We start from the raw sequence: 26,460 nt of genomic DNA, 5'->3' as shown, positions 1-26,460 counted from the left end.
CAAGAGCATACAGGCCTCAACCCACACCGAAGATCTCAGAGAATGCTTTGGCATTCTAAGAAAGTATAAAATGAGGTTGAACCCCGAAAAGTGCACATTCGGGGTCGGAGGAGGGAAATTCCTAGGTTATATGGTCTCAGTTAGAGGGATAGAAGCTAATCCCGAGAAGATCAATGCAATTTTAAACATGTCACCTCCGAAGACGTTGAAAGGAATACAAGAGTTAACAGGACGGATCTCCGCTCTTAATCGATTCATCTCTCGGTCGGCAGATAAAGGCCTGCCATTCTTCAAAGTGCTCAGACAAGGAAGTAGATTCGAATGGACGGACGAGTGTCAGCAAGCCTTCGACAGCTTGAAAAAGTACTTAACCACATCACCCTTACTTGTAAAACCGTGTGAAGGAGATACGTTGTTCCTTTATTTAGCAGTCTCGTCCGAAGCAATCAGCGCAGTGCTAACCTTAGAGGAAGGACGCGAGCATAAGCCAGTATATTACGTGAGCAGAACATTGCAGGGAGCAGAACTTCGATACACCAATATCGAGAAATTGGCCCTGGCACTAGTCATTGCAGGAAGGAAACTACGTCTTTACCTCCAATCTCATCAAGTAGTAGTGTTGACCAACCATCCCTTGAAGAAGGTACTCTCCAGCCCTGAGGCATCTGGTAGGATGGTCAAATGGGCGGTGGAGTTGAGCGAGTACGGATTGGAGTACCAACCGCGCCCGGCGGTCAAGGCCCAGGTTCTGGCAGATTTCATAGTAGAAATGGAGATAATGGAGGCAGAATGTTCCAGCCCCACTTGGACACTGTTTGTCGATGGATCTTCCACTGCATCAGGAAGTGGAGCCGGAATATTGTTAGAAAATCCTCATGGAGACAAGTTTCAGTATTCCATAAGGCTTCAATTTTCGGCATCAAATAACGAAACAGAGTACGAGGCTATTATAGTAGGATTAAAGCTAGCCTTAGCTGCAGGATCAAAGAGGTTGATAGCGCACAGTGACTCCCAGCTTGTGGTTAACCAACTTCAAGGGACTTATGTGGCTAAGGAGGAGAAAATGGCCAGGTATGTGCTCCGGGTTAATGAGCTGCTCTCGCGTCTAGAGAACTATGAGATAAAGCAGATACCCAGGGCCCAGAATGAAGTAGCAGATAGGTTAGCCAAGATGGCAAGTTCTATGACAAATATTGACAGTAGAAGGGTCACTTTTCTAGCCATTACTAAAGAAGAGGCGGAGGGACCAACTCTTGACATTTTGTGCACTGGAGAGGGTGAACCGAGCTGGAAAGATGAAATCATCAGTTTCCTTGTACAAGGAAGCGTACCACAAGATCCTTCTACAGCCCGAAAGCTTCGGATAAGAGCCGCTCGATTTACAATAGTAGATAATGAGTTGTACAAAAGGGGCTACTCCTTACCATACTTGAAGTGTCTTGCTCCCAGTAATGCTAACTACGTACTTCGAGAGATTCACGAAGGAATTTGTGGGAATCATTTAGGAGGAAGGGCATTGGCCCATAAAGCTCTGCGACAAGGGTACTTTTGGCCCACAATGAGGCGTGACGCAGAAAAGTTGGTAAGACACTGTCGTGCATGCCAAGAACACGCGAATATCAATCATCGGCCAGCTACGCTCTTGCAACCCTTAGAAAGCCCTTTGCCTTTTGTACAATAGGGAATTGATATCGTGGGACCATTTCCCATAGCTACTGGGCAGAGAAAGTTCCTTCTTGTGGTCGTCGATTACTTCACAAAGTGGGTAGAAGCTGAACCTTTAGCTAAGATAGCCGAAAGAGACGTAATAAACTTTGTGTGGAAGAATATAATCTGTAGGTTTGGAATACCACAAGCCTTCGTCTCAGATAACGGAGCACAATTCTCAGGTTCCAAATTAAAAAAGTGGTGTGAGGGGTTTTCCATCATACAATTCTTCACTTCCGTAGGAAACCCCCAAGCGAATGGACAAACGGAAGTTACAAATCGTACTATCTTGCAGCACCTCAAAACCCGATTAGGAGCGGCCAAAGGCAAATGGGTGGATGAACTGCCGAGTGCCCTCTGGGCTTATAGGACTACGTCACGCACCTCTACCGGAGAATCACCCTTCAACTTGGTTTATGGGGCAGAAGCAATGGCTCCCGCAGAAATAGGAGAACCTTCCATGAGAGTCCAGAATTATACTCTAGCGGATAATGAAAGAGCGATGAGGTTATCTTTGGATCTCATAGAAGAGCTTAGGGAAGAGGCATCACTCCGTGCAGAAAGGTACAGAGCGCAAATGGCCAGAGCATACAATAACAAGGTTAAGCATAGGTCATTTCAAGTAGGGGACTTAGTCTTGAGGAGGGCAGAAATCTTGCGGCAGGTAGGTAAACTCGATCCAAAATGGGAAGGCCCGTACAAAGTAATCGAGATAATCAAAGGAGGAGCATATCGTCTTCAGCAACCAGATGGGAAGACCTTACCAAGAACGTGGAACATTGCGAACTTAAAGAAATTTTACGTATAGACTACGTGTTTCTATTTGTTTTTACTTAAAGAGCAGTCAGTGACAGGATGTTATTACCTGAGTTACGTTTATCAATAAATTTAAAAGTTTTCCTTGCAATTATCATCTTTTCGTTTTACTTAATTAAAGAACCAAGAAAAAAAATGTGTGTAACGCGCGCGAAAGTAATCGCGAGACCCAAGATGTCATAGAGAGTCACCCAAGCATAAGAGGCTTGGCCAGCCCAGCGGGAAAGTGCTCAGGCACTATAAGAGGTCACCAAAATAGAGTCCCGGGATACCTACGCTAGGGTAATAACTTCCCGTCGAGACCACAGAGGCTTAGTTATGCCCAAATTCATATTTAATTAAGCAGCAAGCATAAAGTATGATAAAAAAAAAAAACGAAAATTAATGCCCAGATGACATAGTAATCAAAATAAACTTCGACTAAGCAAAATAGTTATGCAAAAGTACGATCTTAGAATAAAGCTCAGACAGGTCTAGTGGCGAAGGCAAAAATCATCCATCCTCGATAGCCTCGTCAGCAGAGAGCAAGTGCAGCGCACCAATGACCTCGCAGTCAACATCCCCCGTTGGAGGAAACTCTGGCAGAGGGTCAACCTGAGCGGTGTCATCCAACTCTGCCACATGAGGTGAAATCCTCATAATCACCTCCTCAGGAACCAAACCTGTCAAGCGGAGCTGGAGACGACAGTCTCGCACCACCTCGTCACGGAGACCAAATGCGTGACTGTAAACCTCATCAGCATAAGCCGGAGAAGCACGAAAGGCTGCTAGTGCCTTCTCCTCAACACCCGTCACAAAGGACTTCCCCGTCTTAGAAGCCAAGAACATCCCGCCAGTCTTCACCTCAGTATGGTGTTTGTCATAGAGGGAACCGAGCTCTTTACGCAATTCCTCATCATCTCTGGTCTTTTCTTCACATTTCTTTGTCAAGCAAGAAAGATCGTCTTGGAACTTCATGTTCTCCGATCGAAGACGTTCATTTTCTTCCTTTAATTGGGAGAGCTCTCGGCGAAATCGAGCCTCCTCAGCTCGACCTCTCTCCTCTCGAGCCTGATAAGCACAAGCCAGAGACACAGCCTGAAAAGCAAGAGACAGTTGGTTACATCACATAAACGTCCCTACAGAAAAGTCACTGAGGGGCGGGGAAAGCACCTGGCAACCTATCAAGGCTAGGCAGTGGGATAGAGCAGCAGGGGGCTGAGGGACCAAATGAGCCACGTCATGATCACATATCATCTCCCTCCCCTTTCTCCATCCCATATCAGGGTCATCTATATCCCAAAAAGACCCCACTTTCTCCTTAGCATTAACTCCTTCCAAGAATAGAGAGTTCTTCCGAGAGCCTCGAGAAGACGATATCGGATCTCCACGACCTTTCTTAAAGTTTGGTGGGGTGGCCACTTCGCCCTTCCTCTTGCCATCGTCATGTCCTCTAGTACACTGGTCCTTTCTTTTATCCATAACAGTTCCAGAAGCATGGTTGTCAGTGGACATAGGATGAGGCCCCTGACGAACTTGAGAGCTAGACCCTCCTCCACGACCAGACTGGGGGTGCGACCCCGAAGAAGGAATAGAAGATCGAGGAGCGGGAGGGTAGCGCCGGTCATCAACTCTTTTCTTCTCTCCGATAGAAAGAGACCTCCCCATAGTGTCTTCGCGAGCCTGAAGGGTGGCCAAGTTCACGCGCAACCCTACAAGAAAAATAGGGGGCAATGAAGCATTAAAATTTCATAACTCAAACGTAAAAGTTAAAAATAGTGAAAATCAACGATGTGCAAAAAGGCAATTAAAGCAACAAAAGAGATACCGCGGGTTAACAAACTCTTAGGATCAAATATATAATCAAAAAACCCCAGGGTTTGGCACTGAACTTGCAAATGTCGATGAATCATTCTCATTTTCACAACACTACAACTAGAGCTCCAAGTTGAAGGTACGTCACAACCACTATCCTTTACAAAAAGAAAGTGGGATCGCCAATCCCCTCGAGTCGAGCGTAGTCTGACCATGAACTTGAAACCAGCACGAGGTTGGAAGTAGACGGAGTAGTCAGGTTTAAGGCATCGTACTGAGAAAAGAGAATGGAACAAAGAAGTAGTAGCCTGAATTTGAAACTCGTTTGCTCGATGACAGAATCCCAGAAAATAAGTAAGGGAGTTTGGGGACAATTGACTGAAGCTTACACCTAAGGTACGAGTCACCTCGACTAGTAAGGAATGAGGAGGAATGGAAAACCCGCTATTAAAATGGGCAAGGGTCACGGTAAAATACCCTGCGGGTGGGTTGTGATAAGAATCCCCCAAGCTAGGAGCCTTAAACTCATAGTCAGAGGAGATTTCCAGTTTACCACTCAAGCACTTCACATCCTGAGAAGTCAGAAGGCTCCGATCTAGGTCCCCGGGAATAACTTCTTGGTCAGGATTATCACCAAACGAGGAACCACGAGGGCAAGGTAATGGCACTTGAGGGATAGGAGGGAAAGAACACTCGAGATCATCCATTAAAACATCATCACCCAAAGAACCCAAGTCACCAAGGAGGGTCAGGTCACCCAAAGAACCCAAATCGCTCAAGAGGGACGGAGTGTCAGAGTGATAAGAGTAAGTATCTGAAGCTTCACCCCTACTAAAATCACTCGAAAGGGAAGATTTGTGCATACGACTAGCCATTAGTAAAGAGTACTCCTTACCACGAGGCGCGCACCCTGCAAGAAGTTTAAAAATTTATCAGATAACCCGAGAGAAGTAGCATTAGGTGCACAACCCGTATCATGTTGTAAAGATTAGTCAATACCCCAACCCAAATCAAATCCAATCCACAAATAAACCCAGCCCAATCCCTAGCCCAAATCACCCCAACCCAAATCCAATCCACAAATAATCCCAGTCTAATCCCTATCCCAAATGAATCAAACCAGCCCAATACCCTTGCACCAACCCAACCCAATCCCTAGCCCAAACCACCCCAACTCAAACCCATTACATAAATAAAGCCCAGCCCAATACCCTTGCACCAGCCCAGCCCAATACCCTTGCACCAACCCAATACCCTTGCACCAGCCCAGCCCAGCCCAGCCCAGTACCGTTGCCAGCGCAGCGGCTCTGCTCGAATCCGTGCACCCCGATTGGAGCAGCTCCGTAAGATCGGCTCTACTAGCATCTACTGGGCTGAGTAGCAGCGAAGATGACTTCTCACCAGTATATACAGAACGAGGCTCACACACGCATGGATTGCGTGAGATCTTTTTAAGATTTCCGGTTATTTCAGACCCACAAAAGCATAACACCACCTGGAACCAGGGCCGAAGCCTTGGTCGGACCATCTTGCGACATATAAGTCGCCTGAGTTTTCCCAAAAATGGTGGCTTACTGTACGTATTTCTTTGCTCTATGGTGATGTTCACAGAAAAAGAGTCCCCGGGAGCCTCACAAGATTACGAACAGTAAAGCAAATGGAAGGAAGAAGAAAGACTATTATTTCATGGAGCACAAATTCGAATACATAAAGGAAAAGCATTTGTAATATATATTATATAGTATAATATAGTACCAGCAGCAAAGACCCATAAAGAAAGGGAATAGAGCAGAGAGGATACCTGACATGACTGCGGAAGATCAGGAGAGGAGTGAGGCGTGTGGGCCCCTTTTATAGGGGAGTAGGGCTCAACCTAATTGCAAAATTAAAGCAAAGGATAGAATAAGTTTTTTAAGTTATTGTATTGTTATTTTATTAGGAGCGTAGGAGGAAGCTTTTTCTTCTAATAAATTGTTACTCTCGATCACCTTCAATAAAATGTAGGTCTTCCAGAGTGGGGGGCTTGGCTTATGATGGGTATTAGTCTAAAAAATGGTTTATTTTTGTAAGTTATGCATAATTAATTGTGTGGAGATTGGATTGGGCCATAAATTAAGGATTAGGCCCAATAGAGAGCCCAAGATAATCTAAGCTCATGGTTCAACTAGGAAGCCTATAAATAGGAGCCATCCCACCATTTTAAAGGGGGATTCACATTATCTCATTATATGCTCCATAAGTATCTAGCTTTTGAGAATACATATTTTGGGGTGTTTGCTAATTTGAGAGTGGAGGATTTTTTTTTTGTTGGGTATCCCTCGATACCTCTAACCTCAATTCGTGACATAGGTGGCGACCCCGAGATTTATTGGTGTGGACGCGAAAGTAGCGGATATCCTCTCATACTAACGTGTTCACCCGGGCAGATTTATCACCTGAATTTCGTGTAGCATCAGTTATGTACATGATAATAATAACAAGAATTTTCAAGTTGACATTGAGACTACGAGATCGGATTTTATAGCGAAAACAGATAAATTATAGTCATGTGTTTTCTTGCACACTTGCTGTATTAAAGCAACGTTTTTGTTGCTTGAGTGACATGCACATAACTTTGTTGAAAAAAGAAGAGAATTATGTTGAGTTTTGTGTGCGAAAGGTAAGACATTTATCTCTCATCTGTTTTGGAGTGCTTGCAAATGTTTGATTAATGCGCAAGCGTACGAGTGCGATCTAGGTGCGTCGAATGTCAGAATAGCTTATTTAGTCCTCTTAAGGTGTCTTTTTTTTTTTTTTTTTTATGGTTCTGTAACTTATGGAATTTGAGTTTAATCAGGTAACTTTGGTTTTTGTCATATTTTATCGAAATGTTAACGTGAGTTTGAAATTGGGCTAGCCTAATGGGCTTAGCTCATCCTGTTAGTTTGGACTAATGCATGGGTTCAAGTAATGGGTCCTCAGAATTAATGAGGCGTGGTGATGGTGAGAGGTCTCTTTGGGTCAGGACCATTAACAATTGGGGGCTAAGAAAAAGTGGCCTTGTTTATGAACTGAATGGTTTGGCGTGAACCACAATAATTGGCCATTTAAAATTAATTTTTTAGTTGCATTTGAACATCAAAGAAATCAAATGGATTTAAAATCCTTGGATTTGAAATTCATAGTTTCAAACTCGTTCATTTTAGAAAATTTACCTATTTAATCCATCATAAAATAAAAGACTATTTTTAAATATATTATTTATTTACTAAATAGTATATAATACAGGTTTTCATGTTTTAAAAACCCTAAAGTATCTCTATTTATTCTTTTTACCCAAAACTTAGTAAAACAAAGTTTTATTTCAAAATAATTGAAATAAAGTCATTTCAAAAAAGTATATTTGGGGAGATAATTTAAAATCAATGGATTTCGATTATACCTTTATTATTCAACGTTGAAATTTTAAATTTATATTTTCACGTGTAATAAAATATATTTCAAAATTTTCTATTATTATGTGAATTTAGAATATATCGTAATTCATCGTGTAAACATACAATGAGAGAATTTGAAGTTTATGTTATTCTTTCACTAAAACAACGAAAATACTAAGAAAAAATAGTGGCTAATCGCAACCATCCCTCCAGTGAAAAACCTAAAAGAAATAAAAACTTGTTAAATTTTTTTAATAGAATAATATATCATTTGTTGTTTAACAATCAAGTACATTAACTCATGTGTTAAAAAACTCAAGCACGTTTATCTCATTTACAAGTGGTTTTAAACTAAAACTTAAATTTTTTTTAAAAAAAAAAGGATTTTAATTGCAATTAATTTTACATACAAGTTTTTTCATTTTTTAAAAGTTTTATGAGGTGCTGATGCAATTTACCCGTAAAAGTTAAAATATTTCATTATATTTATACATTTTCAATATTTTCTATATCATTAATTGATTTATTCATTTGTGAATCCGACTGATCCTTACAAAAACTATAATTTGTATTTGATCGAATTTGTTAAAAAGAGTTTATTACTTACAAATTCATATAAAATGTTCATTTTTAAATCCCGAAATTTCGGTGTGGTTTCTTAATATTTGATGTGTGGAGCTAGCTTCCACTTGGAACAGATGAGACAATCGATAGCAACAAGCACTAGCAATAGTGCATACATTGTAAGACCAATATTTATTAGGAAAAATGAGACAATTTATGGAATTTGCCACTGAGTTCTGAAAATGGCCAGCAATTCATGGAATTTTAGCAAGCATCAATTTTAATATCTTACCACGCTTGGTTTAATCACTAAGCTGCACCGACACATGCAGAGATTGGCGAATCTAAATGTGTAGATTTTGTATACATTTTCCCGACAAAAACTTGTGTGAGACGATCTCACGAGTCATATTTTGTGATACGGATCTTTTATTTGGGTCATCCATGAAAACTATTACTTTTTATGCTAAGAATATTACTTTTTATTGTGACTATCTGTAGAGTTAACTCATCTCACAGATAAAGATTTGTGAGACCGTCTCACAAGAGACCTACTCTATTTTCCATGGTTAAATAATAAAAATCACCGAATATTTATATGAACTAGCGGATGAGGCACACGCGTTGCGTGTAACATAACACTTAATAATGTTTGTACACATTGTTGTGTATGACAAAAAATCTATTTTTCTATTAAACTTAATTTCAGTTAAAAAATAATATTATGGTAGGAAAAAAAAAAGATTTTTTGCGTTAAAAATACTAACCGTAAGGTTTTTTTAAATTGAGAAGTTTTTAAATGTGTTGGTACCCCTAGGGCTTTCATTTTTGGGGAAGATTTCAGACGTGTGGGATTGACGTGGTTGGAATTATTACAGGTGGTGTTGAAGAAGAGGGTAAAAAGGGAAGAAATTTTGGTGTCCTCCTCAAGCAGTTTTTCTAACCCACTTCACTTAATAATATAGTATAGATATTTAACATTGGTAAAAAAATTTCAACATGTGATATATAAAATAATAAAAATTTATGATCGAAATAGTGCGACATTATATTATTATAAAACAAAATGCAATAAATATGATCACATATTGACACTTAAAAAGTATTCCTCGCAATAATTAAATCAATTTAAACTCTATGTTAATCGATACATTAATCAACTACCTACTATTCATGGTGCTTAGTATTATAAAATTGAATTAAGTGATTATAAATTTATCATATATCAATTCATCATGACTCGTCCATGGTGCGTGTAAATAAAGTGAAATTAATCAATCGAAAATGGGAAATTTCGGTTCTATTATTTTAAAATTGAATTTAAGTGATTATAAATTTATCATAAATCAATTCATCGTGTTTGACGTCCATGGTGCGTGTAAATAATTGATAATAATCACTGGAAAATGGGTAATTTTTGTTCAAAAAGTAGAATTTGTGGATGCTAAATGTAACGACCATATATGGACTGACACATCAGGAAACAACCGATTATAACAATGAATTAATGACAAGTACCCCAATTATGAGTCAATTTTTTATTTTTATTTTTATTTGTAAGAAATAACTATTCTTCAATTTTGATTTTTTTAAAAAAGGAATTAACTTGGTTTTGCTCTATTAAAAATGACTCGATGAGAAATATCATGTAAATTTTTTTTTTTACTTTAATTTAGTTTGGATGAGGTCGAGGAAGGATCAAAGATGATTTTTTTTTACAAATACATGATAGGGTGAGGAAACTATAATCTACCACCTCTATTTAAGTCCATCAAACCAAAGATTTGTAACTCTGAGACCTAATTTCAAACTTGAGATCTTGATATCAGTCAAGTCGTTAAGACGAAATAGTTAAATGGGATAAAATGGTGCATTCCACTTGAATTTGCTTTAGTCTAATTTGGGAGCTCTTTCAAACCCCACCTTGGCCACAAGATACCCTAAAGTAAGGAGGTACCATCCAATGCCCTTTCCCATTTTATATCACACCGGTCTATTCAATCTCTTCTATTTTACATTTCGACTTTAGCCATATAGGCTGTGCTCATAAGAAACACTGATCAATATACATTTCAAGGCACCAATTTGCAGTGATCATATCGTGAATATTGGGACTAGCTATCTACCAATTTGTCCATATATAGTAATTCTACATGTTTCCATACTGTCTGATCTCGCGGTTGGTTTAGCTTGAACATTTATTAGAACTTTCATACCGTTATAATCAATATTTGACATATATTATATTGACTCTCGTTCACTGTTACTGTGATAATTCTATTGCTAATCAGGAGATATACTGTTTTGGGCGTCTCCAACTCAATTCATAGAAACCCTGATGTACGTTCGGGGTTTTAGCGATGGATCAAACACAAAGAAACATTGATAAATCTTCATAACATATCTGATTATTTCTTAAAGTCTCAAATTTCCGACGATCTATCAGATTCGAAACCCAATTATCACAAGTACATCTCCCCAAGTAAAAAAAACACAAATGTACATATTTCTAAAAATGAGTTACAAAAATCTACATCAAACAAAAGAATGGACTAAAGTAGAGTGCGATAAGAACGAATTAAAACAAAAAATTGGATCGATATCTAATTGTACACGCACCTTATTTATCTTAAATTTACATTTGAGTTGAGATATAAGTATCACCGTTAACAACGTCGATGTTCATCAAGAACTGACACCACAGTAGGTCATTATTTCGCTATATCCTATTATAAAGTGTTAGGATCGGGTGATTGGTTTGAAACTTCTAACCACTCACACTAACTTTTCCAAAATTTCGGTTGGGTTAACAAATTTGAATTTTGTAATTTTCGCTAGGTTAATGTCAGTTTAATATTCAGATAAGTTATGTGCGAAAGAAAACTAAAATGCTAGATTGAACATTATAAAGTAACTAAGTAAGAAAAACAGTTGGTTTATCAAGGATAAGCTGACTGAAATGTAAACAACACTGAACAATATACTGTCATTTTAGAATTATTTCGAAATGAAAATGCTAAGCACAAATTGATATTCAATGATTTGATATAATGCTTAAGTGTGTGCTAAGAGATCTTGAAAACAGTTGGGCTCTTGAAAGTTTGAGCACTTGAATTTATGCGATGATTCAAGAGAGCCTAACTGATTGATAAGTTCCTCTATTTATAAACTTGGATTCGACGTTCAGTAAAATCAAATATTATATTTGTTCTAAATATGATAGATGTTAATCTCGTCTTTTTCCACGTCGCTATCTTTTCTGACAATCGTAAATTGTAGGTAATGCTCGCAAAATTCGGAAAAATCAGATATAGTTTGCATGAAAGACTTTATTCAATAATTCAGCTTTGTAACTATGAATAGTCTAAATTGTTATTCAAAGAATGTTTGTTTATTTACTCAAATATCTTTTAGACTACTTGGTCATCAGCTATTAGTTCGGCGGACCTTGATAACAGTTAATCTCAATCAAAATCAAATTTTGTGTTGTAATATTTTCAAGTTAGCTTATTTTCAGGTCAGTTTGATTTAAAAAAAAAAAAATCATAAAAACTTAATTGATTATTTGATACACATTTAATAATAAGTTAAAGTGCTCTCCTTACTATCTCAACATATTTATTATTTTTTTAAAACAATAAAAGACAGTACGGTATCAGATAAATTTTTTTGGTATATTTAAGTGAACTTTCATTATTACATTTTATTAAATAAAAATAACGTAAAATGAACAATTACAAAAATATTGAGGGGTACAAAATTTCGATTCACCAAAATTTTAGTACTCTTTCACAAACAATAAAAAATATATATTTATATTATATTATTTAAAAAATAATTTTTAAGTATATTAATTTTGTTATTTTTATTTAAAACTTTAATATGTTTGTCGTATTTAAATTTTAAATAAAAAAGTTAAGGATTATATTTACAATACTTAGAGATCAATATACATCATATTAATGAACTACGTTCAAACTTAATTAGATTCGATTAAATAATGAAATTAAATCAAATTTGTATGTCCTATCAAAATATAATTTGTATTTTGATTTATATTAATTAAATTATTATTATTATTATTAGATCAAAATTTAATTATTAAACATACATGAGTGAAAGTAGTAATAGTTCCCTTCAATTTTTTTTTAAAATATTTTTGAGTACGCTCACATGCATATACGGTATACCATGTGTACAATCACAAGAATATATAATAATACAACAACAAATGTACGCAAAAAAATACGCTTCACACAAACCTAATGGTTACAAGTCAAACCGAAACTAATCCCATGATGCAATATCCCACTTAAAATTCCTTTTTTTCAAAAAAAATCACATTGTTGGATAGTGCTGTTCAGTGGCGGAGTCATAAATATGGTTCTGCTCGAGTTAGAATTTTAAGCTCTACAACTTTTAATATTTTAAATTTATCTACCTGGACTAATATCATATTATTCCAAAATTATACAAAATCTAAATGTAAATTTTTTTTAAAAAAAATGAATCAGCCCCGGGTATATTAGAGTGTAGCTCCGCCCTTGGTGCTGTCATAGTCAAATCGTAATAATATTATTATCATGTATTTTGAGAAGATGTTGACGATTAATTTGTTCCCATCTGCTACGGCCTCGCTGGATAAGAGCTAGCCAGGTAATGTGAGCTTATTTTAATTTCCGAATTTATCAAATAGTTGGTAACTTTAAGAAAATAAATAGATTTTCTTCAAAAAAAAATACTACATTGCTACGTTTGTGCTTGGATTTATATCAATATTATTTGGCATTTTTATGCAAATTTTTGCAATATTTTAATTTGATTTCAACATATTCCATTACAATCCAACTAATTATTTAGCTATGTATCTCATGATTATTTTTAATATATCATTATACATTAATGATCAATTGATAAAGTACACATGAATTGTTAATTGATTAAACTTTAAATACACTTTACAAAACAATTACTAATTTATTAATCCGTCTTTTATCAATACATGTAGTATCAATGCTATTAATTTATAGAGCTTTAAGGCATAGTTTGGTACACATGATAGGATAAACATGTGATATATAATATAAGGATAAGTTAATGATAAATAAAATTTAGGATATTATATTTAATGTTTGGTATGATTTTAATAAGAGTGATTAAATTTACATATTAGATTGTGATGACAAAATTAACCTTATCATAATAAATTGTATAATTTCAAAGTTATTGCTTGAGTTCATATTTCTCATCCGTTCATGCGTCGACAGTGCTTGGATGATTTATTTATTTTTACCTAATTTTATATATTATATAATATGATAATTGAGCCATTGATTTCGTGAGTCAAGTCAAATATCAATTTTTAAGGTTAATCGAGTGCTACTAATAATTTTATTGAGATTTATAAAACTCATTTATATAATTATCTCGAATTCATTTATATAATTATCATTTTATATAATATATAAAAATAAATAAAAATATTTATTTGATTTTAATTTCTATCTACTAGCAAATATTTATAAAAATCATTTATATAATTATCATCTAGTGATATTAATTTAGAACTTGATCTTATATAGGGTATAATATTTATATTTATTGAGGGCAATTAAGTCATTTGTGGTGTTTTTATCATTAAATTAAAATTATCACATCTCATAAAAGAGATATTTTATCATTGTATAAAATTATTTATCACATGCCCACGATATTATCACAGATTTTCTAAAAAAGTTCCAAACGTAAGATAAGGAGAATTATTTATTAATCCCTCTTTTATCCAGTATACTAAACAATACTTATAGAGCTTTGATACTATAGTTTGTGAATTGAACTTGTGAAACATAATCAATAAATAGAATTCTAAATTCTAAGAAATTCAAAAGGAAAAAAAAAAGAAGATATAAAGTAAAGTCGCTCGGTTTCAACGATGGGCAAAGAGAGGTTGTCACCTTAAAATATATATATAAATAAATAAAACGGATTTTAATTATTCATTAATGTTATGTTGGGCTGCTTGGATGTAACTGGATTATTTTTCATCAATTTTTGTTGATGTTTTATTTATCTCGCATCAATCTAATCAAATTGTTAATTATTGATCTCATATTAATCGAATTATTGAATACAAAATTAGAATTTTATACTTCATATCTTTATTTATTTATTTTTATTAATTATAGAAAATGATAAAAATATAATTTTATCATCTTACCCTAAATTTGATCAATCAAATCAAATATGCTATTATTTATTGAATACTATTTCACGTCCTACTCAAATATTTTAATAATCTCCATATTATTTATCTATACAATTCTATCAAATCTTATAACTCAAGTAAAAAGAACCTAAATATGTAAATTTGTTATATGTAAAGTATACTAAATCATGCTTACCTTATCAAACACTAGTTGTCCCGATAGCTTCAATCTGGTCCAAGACTCGAGGTGGAGGCCGGTGGATTCTATGTTTTAATTTATTATCACATCTTTTGTCATACGTCTCACGAGCTAACCATACAATATTACCCTATCTCGATTTGATCACCCCAAATTTTTTTATGTGTTGGAGCATTTATATGCCACTGGAGCAATACTTTTTATTGCTAAAAAAAATCGTGAACTCAAATTGATAGGATCGATTATGGATATTTATTGAGACATGATGTACCGGTTCTTGAAATATTAACACCAATTAATTAAAATGAGTTTGTTTTACAAACCCAGTGAAAGAAACTTGAAATAATCTTTCGTAGAAATCGATTAAACATTTGGTAAAACATTTAAAAGATATGTAAGTTGAATATAAAAATGGTTTGGTTGAAGTATTTTATCAAATACATGATATGCAATATTTTAGTATTTAAAATACACATAGAATTATTCAACAATGCATATTAAAAACAGTAGCAATAATAAGTAAATGCGATGAATAAATAGATATGAATTTGTTTATGGATGTTAAGAGATTAACAACTTATATGTCACATCTTTTTTCCCCTTGAGAAGTTTCCTTGGGAAAGATTCACTAGAAGACTTTGATGTATGCAATTTTTTGTACAAACCCCTTTCGACTTAGGACTTATCCATTGCCTAATCGAAACTCCTACTACACTCTCGATTGTAGGCCGCAACCTCACAATCTGCATAATGTTTAAGTCTCATATGCCAAGACTATAAAACAATATTTAATGTATTTGTGTGAAAACTCACTCAACTAAACTTTTAAGCTTAACTCTCATGTATGTGTGAGGATTTAATCCATTACAGTATGTGCATCTCGCAAATGTATCATCACACTTAGGCTTACTATCTTTCTAGCTAATTTATTCATGTAGGCGATCCATACTTTGAATCTCCTTCAAAAGCTTGTATTTAATATTTCATATATTGTATTTATAGCCTCCAACAATGATATGAACGTTTGAAACAATAATATGATCGTCGAGAAAGTTTATGTATTGTTTCTGATATTAAAATGGTTAAATTCGCCTTGTTGGTCACTTTTCGCGAGCCTAACTGATTTTGAGATCCGCTGCCAGTTGGGCTCGTCAGCTATACCGATAATTTAGTTGGGCTCATCAGCTAGATCGAACCAAACTGATGAGGTCTGCTAAAACCATCCTTGTTGATTTCAGCCTATGCGAACTAATAATTTTATCGTCATTGATCAAAAACCAAACTGATGAGGTCTGTTAAAATCAGCCTTACAAAACTAGTTGTTTTATTGTCATGTATCAACATCTTAAACTCTGATTCAGACTTTGACTTGTGAAGTTGATTTGTAGATCATCGTCTTCTCTTCGTAACGCATACTGAACATTTCATTTGGATAAATGATCTTATCAGTATGATCAAAATAACGCAACTGCTTATGTTCAACTGATACTTGCTGATCAGCCAAACCTATTAGTCTTGATGTCATTAGTTTGTCTTAATAACATCCGATTTAGCCCAACTGATGTGAAATAAGACTTGTCCCAACCAAGCTGGAAGATAACATCTAAACATTGAAGCTCGCCAAATTTTCAGTTTGACTAAATTCGAGTTTCAACTTTCATCTTGAATTAGCAACTTCATACTCGAATAAATATCTTAGAAACAAAATAACAAATTTTGTTTTCATCAAAATCAAGATGGTTAAAGTTTCTAAACCCAACACAAATTTTTTTGAAATAATATAACAGCCCAAACAACATATATATATATATATATATATTAAAAAAAAATTTACATTATATCGTTCAACGAAGTTGTGCCCTACGAGATTTTAAAACATAAAATTCATCAATAATAGAATTTATATCAATATGTTTAGCTAAATCTCGTTCAATATAGAGTGTCAAACAATCGGCAAGAAAGTCATCATCCATTTTATTGCGAAGTGCCGTTTTCACATGCTTCATTGCTGAAAAAGCCCGCTCAGTAGTGGCAGTAGACACAGGTAATGTCAAAACAAGATGAATCAATCTAGTCAACATAACATAAACACTTGACCGTCCACTCTCGGTCAATTGCTGACACAACTCAACAAGTGTAGAAACCTTTAAATTCTGCATCACATCAAGTTTATAATGTATCAATTCATACTTCAAAGCAACAATTTCTTGATCTGTGAAATCTCCAGGATAAAACTTCTTCGCAAGCTTGCAAATATCATCACTGTTAAATGAGTCAAATGAATTTTTAGGATCTAAAGTTGTACTAAGAGAAAGAAGTTCCACCGATGACTCATTGAACCGAGTATTTAACTCCATCAAAATGAAATCTATTGCTGCATTAAAAACATCAAAGTGGTAATGATGTTCTATTGTAGTTTGCCGACAGGAACGTCCAATCTTATATAGACAATCAAGGTCAGGTACATCAATTTCATTTCTTGAGCAAAAAACTTTAACTTCCTGAAGAAATTCATTCCACCCACATTCTCTAAATTCTTGAAGACAAGTTTTGGTAGTAGTGACAAATGTGATAGCAGTCAAAATGTCTTGAGATTTTCTTTGAAGAATTTGACAAAGAGTATCTGTTGTTCTCATAATTTTATGCATTAAGTGCAAAATAAACACAAATTCAAAGCTTGCCATATTTCTGTAAATCCCCCGAACTTCAGCCTTAACTCTTCCATTTGGAGAATAATCGCTGAGAACTTCAAAAACTTTGCAAGTTGCAGTGTACATACCTATCAAGCTTTTTACCGAATCATAGTGAGAACTCCAACGAGTAGCTCCTGCTCGTTGCAAATTACCAATCTGGTTTGCACCACATCAGGAATCACGTTCTCCAATTGACAACATATACTCAATTTCATTTCTTTGTGCAGTATGTAATTCAGCAATGCGCTTAGTAGAAGAAGTGACAATATTAACAATATTGTCCAAATGAGAAAAGAATTCCCAAATAACACTAACATCCTTAGCTGCAGAAACCAATGTCAGTTGTAAACGATGTGCAAAACAGTGGACATAGTATGCATAGGGACAATCTTTGAGAAATAATGCTTGAAGTCCATTCCACGCTCCACGCATATTGCTAGCACCATCATATCCTTGGCATCTGATTTTCTTAACATGGAGATCATGATGAACAAGAACATTTGATATCTCATTTTTCAAATTCATTGAGGTAGTGTCACTAACACTTTTGATGGCAAAAAATCTTTCTGTCAAAATCCCATGATTGTTCACAAACCTCAATATAATGGCCATTTGCTCTCGTTTAGATATATCTCGGGCTTCATCAACAAGAATACAGAAGTATTTATCTCCAACTTCTTCACGAACCATCTGTCGTACTCTATTGACCATAATATGTAAAATCTCTTTCTGAATTTCTGGAGCGATATATTGGGCATTTTTTGGATCATTCTCAAGCACAACTTCATCAATTTCTATATTCATTTTTGCAAAAGCCTTCACCAATTCAAGAAAATTTCCACGATTAGATGAAGATAGAGATTCATCGTTACCTCTAAAAGCACAACCTTGAAGTGCTAGCCAACGAACAGCTACAATTGAGGTGCTCAAACGCAGACGATTTTTCTCTTTTTCCTCTTTAGATTGTGCATGCATCACTTTATCAATATGTTGTGAGGGCCTCATCAAATTTTCAGCCCTTCTCTCATACATAGTATGAGGTGAAGAAGCTGCAGAACCAATATGGGCAAGAAAAGCACATGTTTTTCCTTGGTTTACCCTTTTCCAATTGTCAAATCCTTCATTGACCAATGCCGAGATATTAGATGAATTAACATCATTCAGGAAAAGAAAACAATAGAAACAATATGCCTTATTTGTTGAAGGCGAATACTCCAACCAATAAAATTTCTGAAACCATTTTTTCTGAAAACGACGATTCTGGCTTCCAAATTTTGTACCTGGATACTCCAACATATCTGGTTGATAAGGCCCCATATTTAGATATGAACGTCTTATCTCATCTCGTACATTAACATGATATTCACATATCTGTTTTCTTTTTCCTGGATCTCGTTCAATAAAAGTAGACGAAGACTGATGATCGTCTCTAGGAGAGAAACATGAAGGAATTTGGATATTGGGAAATAGAATACTTTCACTGGATTGATGTTGCATTGTAAGGACCGTAGGAATTGAAGTATCTTCACTAGCTTGACGATCTCTCTTCTTAAAGAAAGAGGATATCAATGTTTTTCCTTTCTTTACAGCAGATTGATATTCCATTTTGAAATAGTTCAATTTATAATCCTAAACAAGAATAAAATAATTATTAACCAAATAAACAAGTAATAGTCACTTAACAACTCAACAACAAACAATCAAGAAACCACAAATCACACACAGAGAAGCTATAAAAAACAAAATAAAAAATGTATAGCCGATTCTTACCTGGATTGTTGCCTTGCCGATGAGCAATTCGATTTCTTCGGGAGTCCGCAATTCTATTCTGTCGCTAAAGGGCTTGGGACTTGGGAGAGAAATTTTGTAGAATTGAGGTGGGCCGGATCAGAGGATAAATTTAATCTCATCCTTGTAAATGGACGGGACTTGATTGGACTAAGACATTGATGTACGACGGTTTTTGAAACAACCGTCGCTATTAGCGACGGTTTTTCAAAAAACAGTCGCTAATAGCGACTGTTATTAGCGACTGTTTGAATAAACCGTCACTAGTAGCGACGGTGCAATTAAAACCGTCGCCGATCCAGATCGGCGGCGGTTTTACTAAAACCGTCGCAAATATTAGCGACGGTTTTTGAAAAACCGTCGCTAAATTATTAAAAAAGTGGGCTGGACTACAGCCCAGTACAGCCCTAGAATACATCTGTCTCTGTATATATTGATAGTATGACAATTGCACGATATAATTATTGTTCACACGACCCCTGCGAGACATTGGTACGTATATGCCATGATTATAGATACATGAATCTTTTCATTTTATTACCAATGTAATAGTTATGTGTCGGTAATTTATTTATAAGTACAAATCATAAATGGACTATAAATTTAACGGAAGAAATATTTATATTTAAACCAAAAAAGGTAGAGAAGAAAATGCACGTCGACAAAGGGAAATTCCAACAAGTTTCTAAATTGAGAAAACAAATAAGATATCAGATATTGTTTAATATTATTGGATGGATATGAAGTCGCATAATCCCATTTATTACTGCTAAAAACAGAAAAATGGATGCAAAAGGAAAATCGCTAATAACCAATTAAAATCCAATGACGGGCGGCTACTCCTTTTTTATTTTCTTTCTTCATATCCCACTTAATTAATTTTTTGGTGGGCTCGTGGCGGCTGTGGTATATTCTTGATTTCACTCACAAGAATATTCTAGCCAATAATAATTAATTTGAGTATGGGTCAGCTTAATTCTCATAAATAATATAAATTAGATTTTAAAAATTATATTCTCGTGAAATTTAATCTTTGAGTACCTCGATGCGTAGTTGGTAAATTAGCTATTTTACATGCATAATGTTGGATTACGTAATATATTTTTGTACAAATAATTTCTTCCAAGAAAATGCAATTTAAGACACTTCTTAATATGGTAACAAAGTACATAAAAAAATTTTAATCGAGTAAATTTGTTTGATTTTTTGGCTTTGGCCGTTGATGTTGGCCCTCGGTTTCGCGTTCAAGTATCTTTTTCCAATATTATCGTGTATTAAGATATATATATGAATATAGACGGCCATTGCCGGTATGAAGGGTCACTATTTAGAAGATCGGGATCGGAAATGAAGCTCAAATTTTGCAGCCTCCTTTCACTTTTTAAATTCAAACATTCCAAAACCCTAAAAACAAATAATACTAGGTTTATATGCATCTTTCAAATTTGACATCTGTCCTCATAGTTTTTTTTTTAAAAAATTTGGATATGTATTATATTTAGATTTTTTTTGCATATATTAGCTATACATAGGTAAACATATGTTGAGGGCAATAATTATTTCTATTAGGTTGAGCGATCGAATCGTGATGCTTGAGCTGCTGTGTGATTTAAAAGAATTGAGTTGCACCATTACCACTAGCTATAGCTTTTGGTAAAGCGGTAAGCACTCGATCCTACAATTGATATCAGGGCAAATGTCACAGGTTCGATTCTCACTGATGATTGTAAATAGTGCAATTATTGGGAGGGAGATTGTTGGGTGAAATAAGTGTCTCTGCTTGGTGAAGCGATCGAACCGTGATGTTTGAGCTGTTGTGCGGTTTAAAATATTTGAGTTATACCATTACCACTAGTTATAGCTTTTGATAATGCGATAAACACTCGGTCCTACGATATATTTCATACATGCAGGTACATTTTTCTAAGACAAATAATTCTGATTTTGTAAATTATTTAACAGTGACAGATATAATAATATTGTTATTTTTGTGAAATTTGAGCATACCAATAAAAATCGGCTTAATACAATATATTATTTATATATATAATAAGTAAAAGTTTGTGCCCAACGTGTTAGAGAAATAGTAATATTTTATTTTGTTTTTGCACTGTTTGTTAGTAAACTATTCGTGCAAAATGGAGAAGCATGAACCTGCGATCCAGCTGGAAACAGATACATCTCTATCGTCAAACAGTGGGTCCTTTTTGTCAAAAATAAAAAATAAAAAAATAGAGTCTTCTTTGTTGTGAGAAAGTAAAAATTTATGGTAAAAAGTAAAAATCTCAAATTCTCAAAATTTACCAAACTACACACTTTATAATATTTTTTTCTCTACTCAATTGTGATTTTCTTCACAAATGAGAGATCTATTTATAGGAAATCTTTACAAATAATCCAAAAATAAAATACATCATTACCTACATTATCACACACTAATTTTCAATATTTACAACTCTTATTTTCAACATTCAAATATTCAACATTCAAATATTCAATACACACATTTTAAATATATTTTTCAACACTCCCCCTTGTGATGATGATCATAATGATTGTCTTCATTACGTGTTTTTATACTGCCTCGTTAAAAACCTTACTAGGAAATACCCATTGGGATAAAAACCATAGCAAGGAAAAAAAAAGTGCAGTCACGTAAACTCCCCCTCATGTTGACACGAACAATTCTTCACAAATTTCGTAGATTGCGCATCCCAATATTATATATATGCTTTCTGAATATTGACGTAGGAAGTGCCTTTGTGAAGAGATCTGATGAATTTTCACTTGATTGAATGTGACGAACATCAATACATTTATTCTTCTCAAGCTCCTTGGTGAATGCGAAGAACTTAGGAGGAATATGTTTAGTTCTGTCGTTTTTTATGTATCATTCTTTCATTTGAGCAACACATGCAACATTATCTTCATATAGTATCACAGGCTTCTCGTCGAATGATAATCCGCATGAGATTTGGATATGTTGGGTCATTGATTTTAACCACACACATTCACGACTTGCTTCATGTAGTGCAATAATCTCGGCATGATTTGATGAAGTTGTTACGAGCGTTTGTTTCTGTGAACGCCAAGAAATTGCAGTGCCTCCACGAGTAAAAACATATCCAGTTTGGGAACGTGCCTTGTGTGGATCAGATAAGTATCCAGCATCGGCATAACCAATTATACTTGGATTAGCATCTTTTGAATACAAAAGTCCCAAGTCTGTCGTTCCTCGTAGATAACGGAATATATGTCTAATTCCGTTCCAGTGTCTCTTTGTTGGATATGTGCTAAATCTTGCCAACAAATTTACGGCAAAAGATATATCAGGCCTTGTACAATTTGTAAGATACATAAGGGCACCGATAGCACTTAGATATGGTACTTCTGGACCAAGAATATCTTCATCTTCTTCACATAGACGGAATGGATCCTTTTCTATGTTTAATGATCTAACAACCATTGGAGTACTTAAAAGATTTGATTTATCCATATTAAAACATTTAAGGATCTTTTCTGTATAATTTGTCTGGTGAACAAACATTCCACATTCTTTTTGTTCAATTTGTAAACCCAGACAATACTTGGTTTTTCCAAGATCCTTCATTTCAAATTCTTCCTTCAAGTATGACACAACTTCTTGAATTTCCTTATTCGTTCCAATGATGTTTAAATCATCAACATATACAGCAATAATTACGCATCCGGATGTTGTTTTCTTAATGAAAACACAAGGGCATATTGAATTATTTACATATCCCTTTTTCATCAAGTGATCACTTAGTCGATTATACCACATTCGACCAGATTGCTTTAACCCATATAATGATCTTTTTAATTTCACAGAATAACATTATCTGGGTTTTGAACTTTGTGCTTCAGGCATCTTAAATCCTTCAGAGATTTTCATATATATATTACTATCAAGTGATCCATATAAGTAAGCTGTAACAACATCCATAAGACGCATTTTTAAAATTTCAGATACCGCCAAGCTAATCAAATACCGAAACGTAATTGCATCCATCACGGGAGAATACGTTTCTTCATAATCAATTCCAGGCCTTTGAGAAAAACCTTGTGCAACAAGTCGAGCTTTATATCTCACTATTTCAATTTTCTCATTTCGCTTTCGAATAAAAACCCATTTGTATCCAACAGGTTTTACACCTTCAGGTGTAAGGACTATAGGTCCAAAAACATTACGTTTATTTAGCGAATCCAATTCAACCTGGATGACTTCTTTTCATTTTATCCAATCCTGCCGATTTTTACATTCACCAAGAGATTTTGGTTCATGATCTTCATTATCATTTATAATGTCGATTGCCACATTATAAGAAAATATATCATCAATTTCTTCTATATCTTTTCGGTTCCATATTTTTCCAGTATTAATGTAATTGATAGAGATTTCATGATTCTCGTCAGTTTGTGGTTCTGACAGAATATTTTCATCATCATGTGTTTCTTCAGGAACACCATTCACTATTTTGTGATCATCATGTGTTTCTTCAGGAACATCATTCTTTATTTTGTGATAATCGTGTTTCTCTATAAATTTTCTTTTTCGAGGATTTTTATCCTTGGAACCGACTGGCCTTCCACGCTTCAGGCGTTTAATGACATCATGAGTATCTTCAATTTGTTTCTTTGGAATTTCAATTCGAGCAGGGGCATTTGCAGCATGTATATATGATTTAGTTACCCCTTTTGTGTCAGCAAATGCATCTGGTATTTGATTGGCTATTCTTTGCAAGTGTACAATTTGTTGTACATCTTTTTCACATTGTTTTGTTCTTGGATCCAGATGTAACAATGATGATACATGCCATGTAATTTCTTTTTCGGTATGTTGCTGTTCTCCCCCTAACATTGGGAAGATTTCCTCATTAAAATGACAATCAGCAAAACGTGCTGTGAACACGTCGCCTGTCTGAGGTTCAAGATATCGAATGATTGATGGACTATCATAACCGATATAAATTCCAACCTTTCTTTGAGGTCCCATTTTCTTTCGTTGCGGTGGTGCAATAGGCAAATACACCATACATCCAAAAATTCTCAAATGAGAAATGTCTGGTTCTTTACCAAATGCAAGCTGCAATGGGGAGTATTTATGATATGCACTTGGTCTGATGCGAATTAATGAAGCAGCGTGTAAAATTGCATGTCCCCATATAGAAATAGGGAGCTTTGTTTTCATAATCATTGGTCTAGCAATCATTTGCAGACGTTTAATCAATGATTCAGCCAATCCATTCTGTGTATGTACATGAGCAACAGGATGCTCAACAATGATTCCCATATACATACAATAATCATTGAAAGTTTGGGAAGTAAATTCACCAGCATTATCAAGTCTAATTTTCTTGATTGTATAATCGGGAAATTGATTCCTCAATTTTATTATTTGAGCAAGTAATCTTGCAAATGCAACATTTCGAGTTGACAATAAACATACATGTGACCATCTGCTGGAGGCATCAATCAATACCATAAAGTATCTGAATGGTCCACATGGTGGATGGATTGGTCCACAAATATCACCCTGAATACGTTCAAGAAACATTGGTGATTCAGTTTGGATTTTGGCTGGTGATGGTCTTATAATAATTTTTCCAAGAGAACATGCTTTACATTGAAACTTATTATTCTGAAAGATCTTCTGGTCTTTCAGCGGATGACCATGTGTATTTTCTATAATTCTTCGCATCATTGTTGAACCAGGATGTCCCAATCGATCATGTCAATTGGTTAATATTGAAGAATTATCAACTACCATGTTTGATTCAATCGGACTTATATGTGTATAATGCAATCCAGTAGGGAGCATTGGTAGTTTTTCAATCACATATTTCTTTCCTGATTTATATGTGATAAGACACATATATTTCTTATTCCCTTCATTCATTGTTTGAGTATCATACCCATGGGAATATATATCATTAAAACTCAACAAATTTCTTTTCGATTGTGGTGAATATAAAGCATCATTGATCAAAAATTTTGTACCATTAGGTAACAAAAATTGTGCTTTACCACATCCTTTAATCAAGTCTACAGGACCTGATATTGTATTCACCGTTGTTTTTGTTGGTTTTAGTTCCAAGAAATATCTTTTATCTCGGAGGATAGTATGTGTTGTACCACTATCGAGTATGCAAACTTCAGCTTTGCTCATAGCATTTTCTATTTTTTGAACTTCAAAAAAATATGCAATGAAATAAAATTACTGGCAATATATATTTAAATATAACACATATCATAATAAAACATTATATGGATACATGAAAAATAAATTTTTGTACATTTATATTCTACCACTATATTGTTCATTTTCAGAGAAATCATTGAGAAAATCTGCAGCATCAATATTGTTCATTTCTATCCCACCAACATATTGATCATTTCCAGAGAAATCATTCATAAAATCACCAGCATCAAAATGAGTTGAATCACTCAAATGGTCACTGCGTTCAGTGAAGTTGGTCTCCTTTTCTTTCCCCTTTAATGATTCTTTATAAAGTTTACAAAGATGTTCAGGGGCTCGACAAATTTTGGACCAATGTCCTGGAGTACCACATCTGAAACAAGAATTTTCATATCTTTTTGAGTGATTCTCATTAACACTTGTATTCTCATGATGCATTTTCTGTGGATGGTTTGGGACGCTCTTTTGAGATGAATTATAAAAATAACTATCTCTATTGTTTTCAAAACCACGGCCTCGACCACGACCACGGCCAATTCCACGTCCATGTCCACCTCCACGACCTCGACCTCGACCTCGACCAAAACCTTGTCTTTGAATTTGATTTTGGTTTCTAGGTTTAAATTCATTTTTACTTACAGCATTTACTTCTGGAAATGCTGTTGATCCAGTGGGTCGGGACTGATGATTTCTCATTAATAGCTCGTTGTTTTTTTCCGCCACAAGAAGACAGGCGATGAGTTCAGAATATCTCGCAAATCCACGTACTCTATATTGTTGCTGTAGAGTAATATTTGATGCATGAAACGTGGAAAATGTTTTTTCAAGCATTTCCGATTCTGTGACCTCATGTCCACAAAATTTTAGCTGCGAGATTATTCGATACATCGCTGAATTATAATCGCTGACTTTCTTAAAATCTTGGAATCTTAACATATTCCATTCATCACGGGCGGTCGGAAGTATAACTTCCCTTATATGTTCAAATCTTTCTTTCAATCCTTTCCACAAAGCCATGAGATATTTTTCAATTAAATATTCACATTTCAATCCCTCGTCGA

General features: G+C 34.8%; 2 protein-coding genes across 2 annotated transcripts; both read right to left on the bottom strand.

Moving 5' to 3' along the window:
* Nucleotides 1–2,897: 2,897 nt before the first annotated feature.
* Nucleotides 2,898–5,324, bottom strand: LOC142554484 (uncharacterized). Its single transcript, XM_075665152.1, has 3 exons — nucleotides 4,331–5,324; nucleotides 3,676–4,214; nucleotides 2,898–3,600 (listed from the first exon to the last, which is right to left on the bottom strand). Exons 1-3 carry the CDS (start codon nucleotides 5,190–5,192, stop codon nucleotides 3,016–3,018), a joined length of 1,986 nt encoding a protein of 661 aa, XP_075521267.1. The 5' UTR covers nucleotides 5,193–5,324; the 3' UTR covers nucleotides 2,898–3,015.
* Nucleotides 5,325–17,565: 12,241 nt separating this feature from the next.
* Nucleotides 17,566–18,426, bottom strand: LOC142554348 (uncharacterized). The gene has a single exon (XM_075665025.1). The coding sequence runs from the start codon at nucleotides 18,424–18,426 to the stop codon at nucleotides 17,566–17,568; it is 861 nt and encodes a 286-aa protein (XP_075521140.1).
* Nucleotides 18,427–26,460: the final 8,034 nt, after the last annotated feature.

Source organism: Primulina tabacum, chromosome 8, assembly GCF_025594145.1.
Source record: "Primulina tabacum isolate GXHZ01 chromosome 8, ASM2559414v2, whole genome shotgun sequence".
Taxonomy (NCBI): Eukaryota; Viridiplantae; Streptophyta; class Magnoliopsida; order Lamiales; family Gesneriaceae; genus Primulina; species Primulina tabacum.
The sequence above is the reverse complement of the archived record's forward strand: the minus strand, read 5'-3'. Positions and strand labels throughout refer to the sequence as shown.

What these genes read in the sequence shown, in the direction of transcription:
- LOC142554484 (XM_075665152.1), bottom strand. Translation starts at nt 5,192, where the DNA reads ATGGCTAGTCGTATGCACAAATCTTCCCTTTCGAGTGATTTTAGTAGG. An exon ending in TAAGAGTTTGTTAACCCGCG is followed by an intron (nt 4,215 to 4,330) that starts GTATCTCTTTTG and finishes TTTTTCTTGTAG; the next exon opens with GGTTGCGCGTGAACTTGGCC. An exon ending in TAGCCTTGATAGGTTGCCAG is followed by an intron (nt 3,601 to 3,675) that starts GTGCTTTCCCCG and finishes CTTGCTTTTCAG; the next exon opens with GCTGTGTCTCTGGCTTGTGC.
- LOC142554348 (XM_075665025.1), bottom strand. Translation starts at nt 18,426, where the DNA reads ATGTATGAGAGAAGGGCTGAAAATTTGATGAGGCCCTCACAACATATT.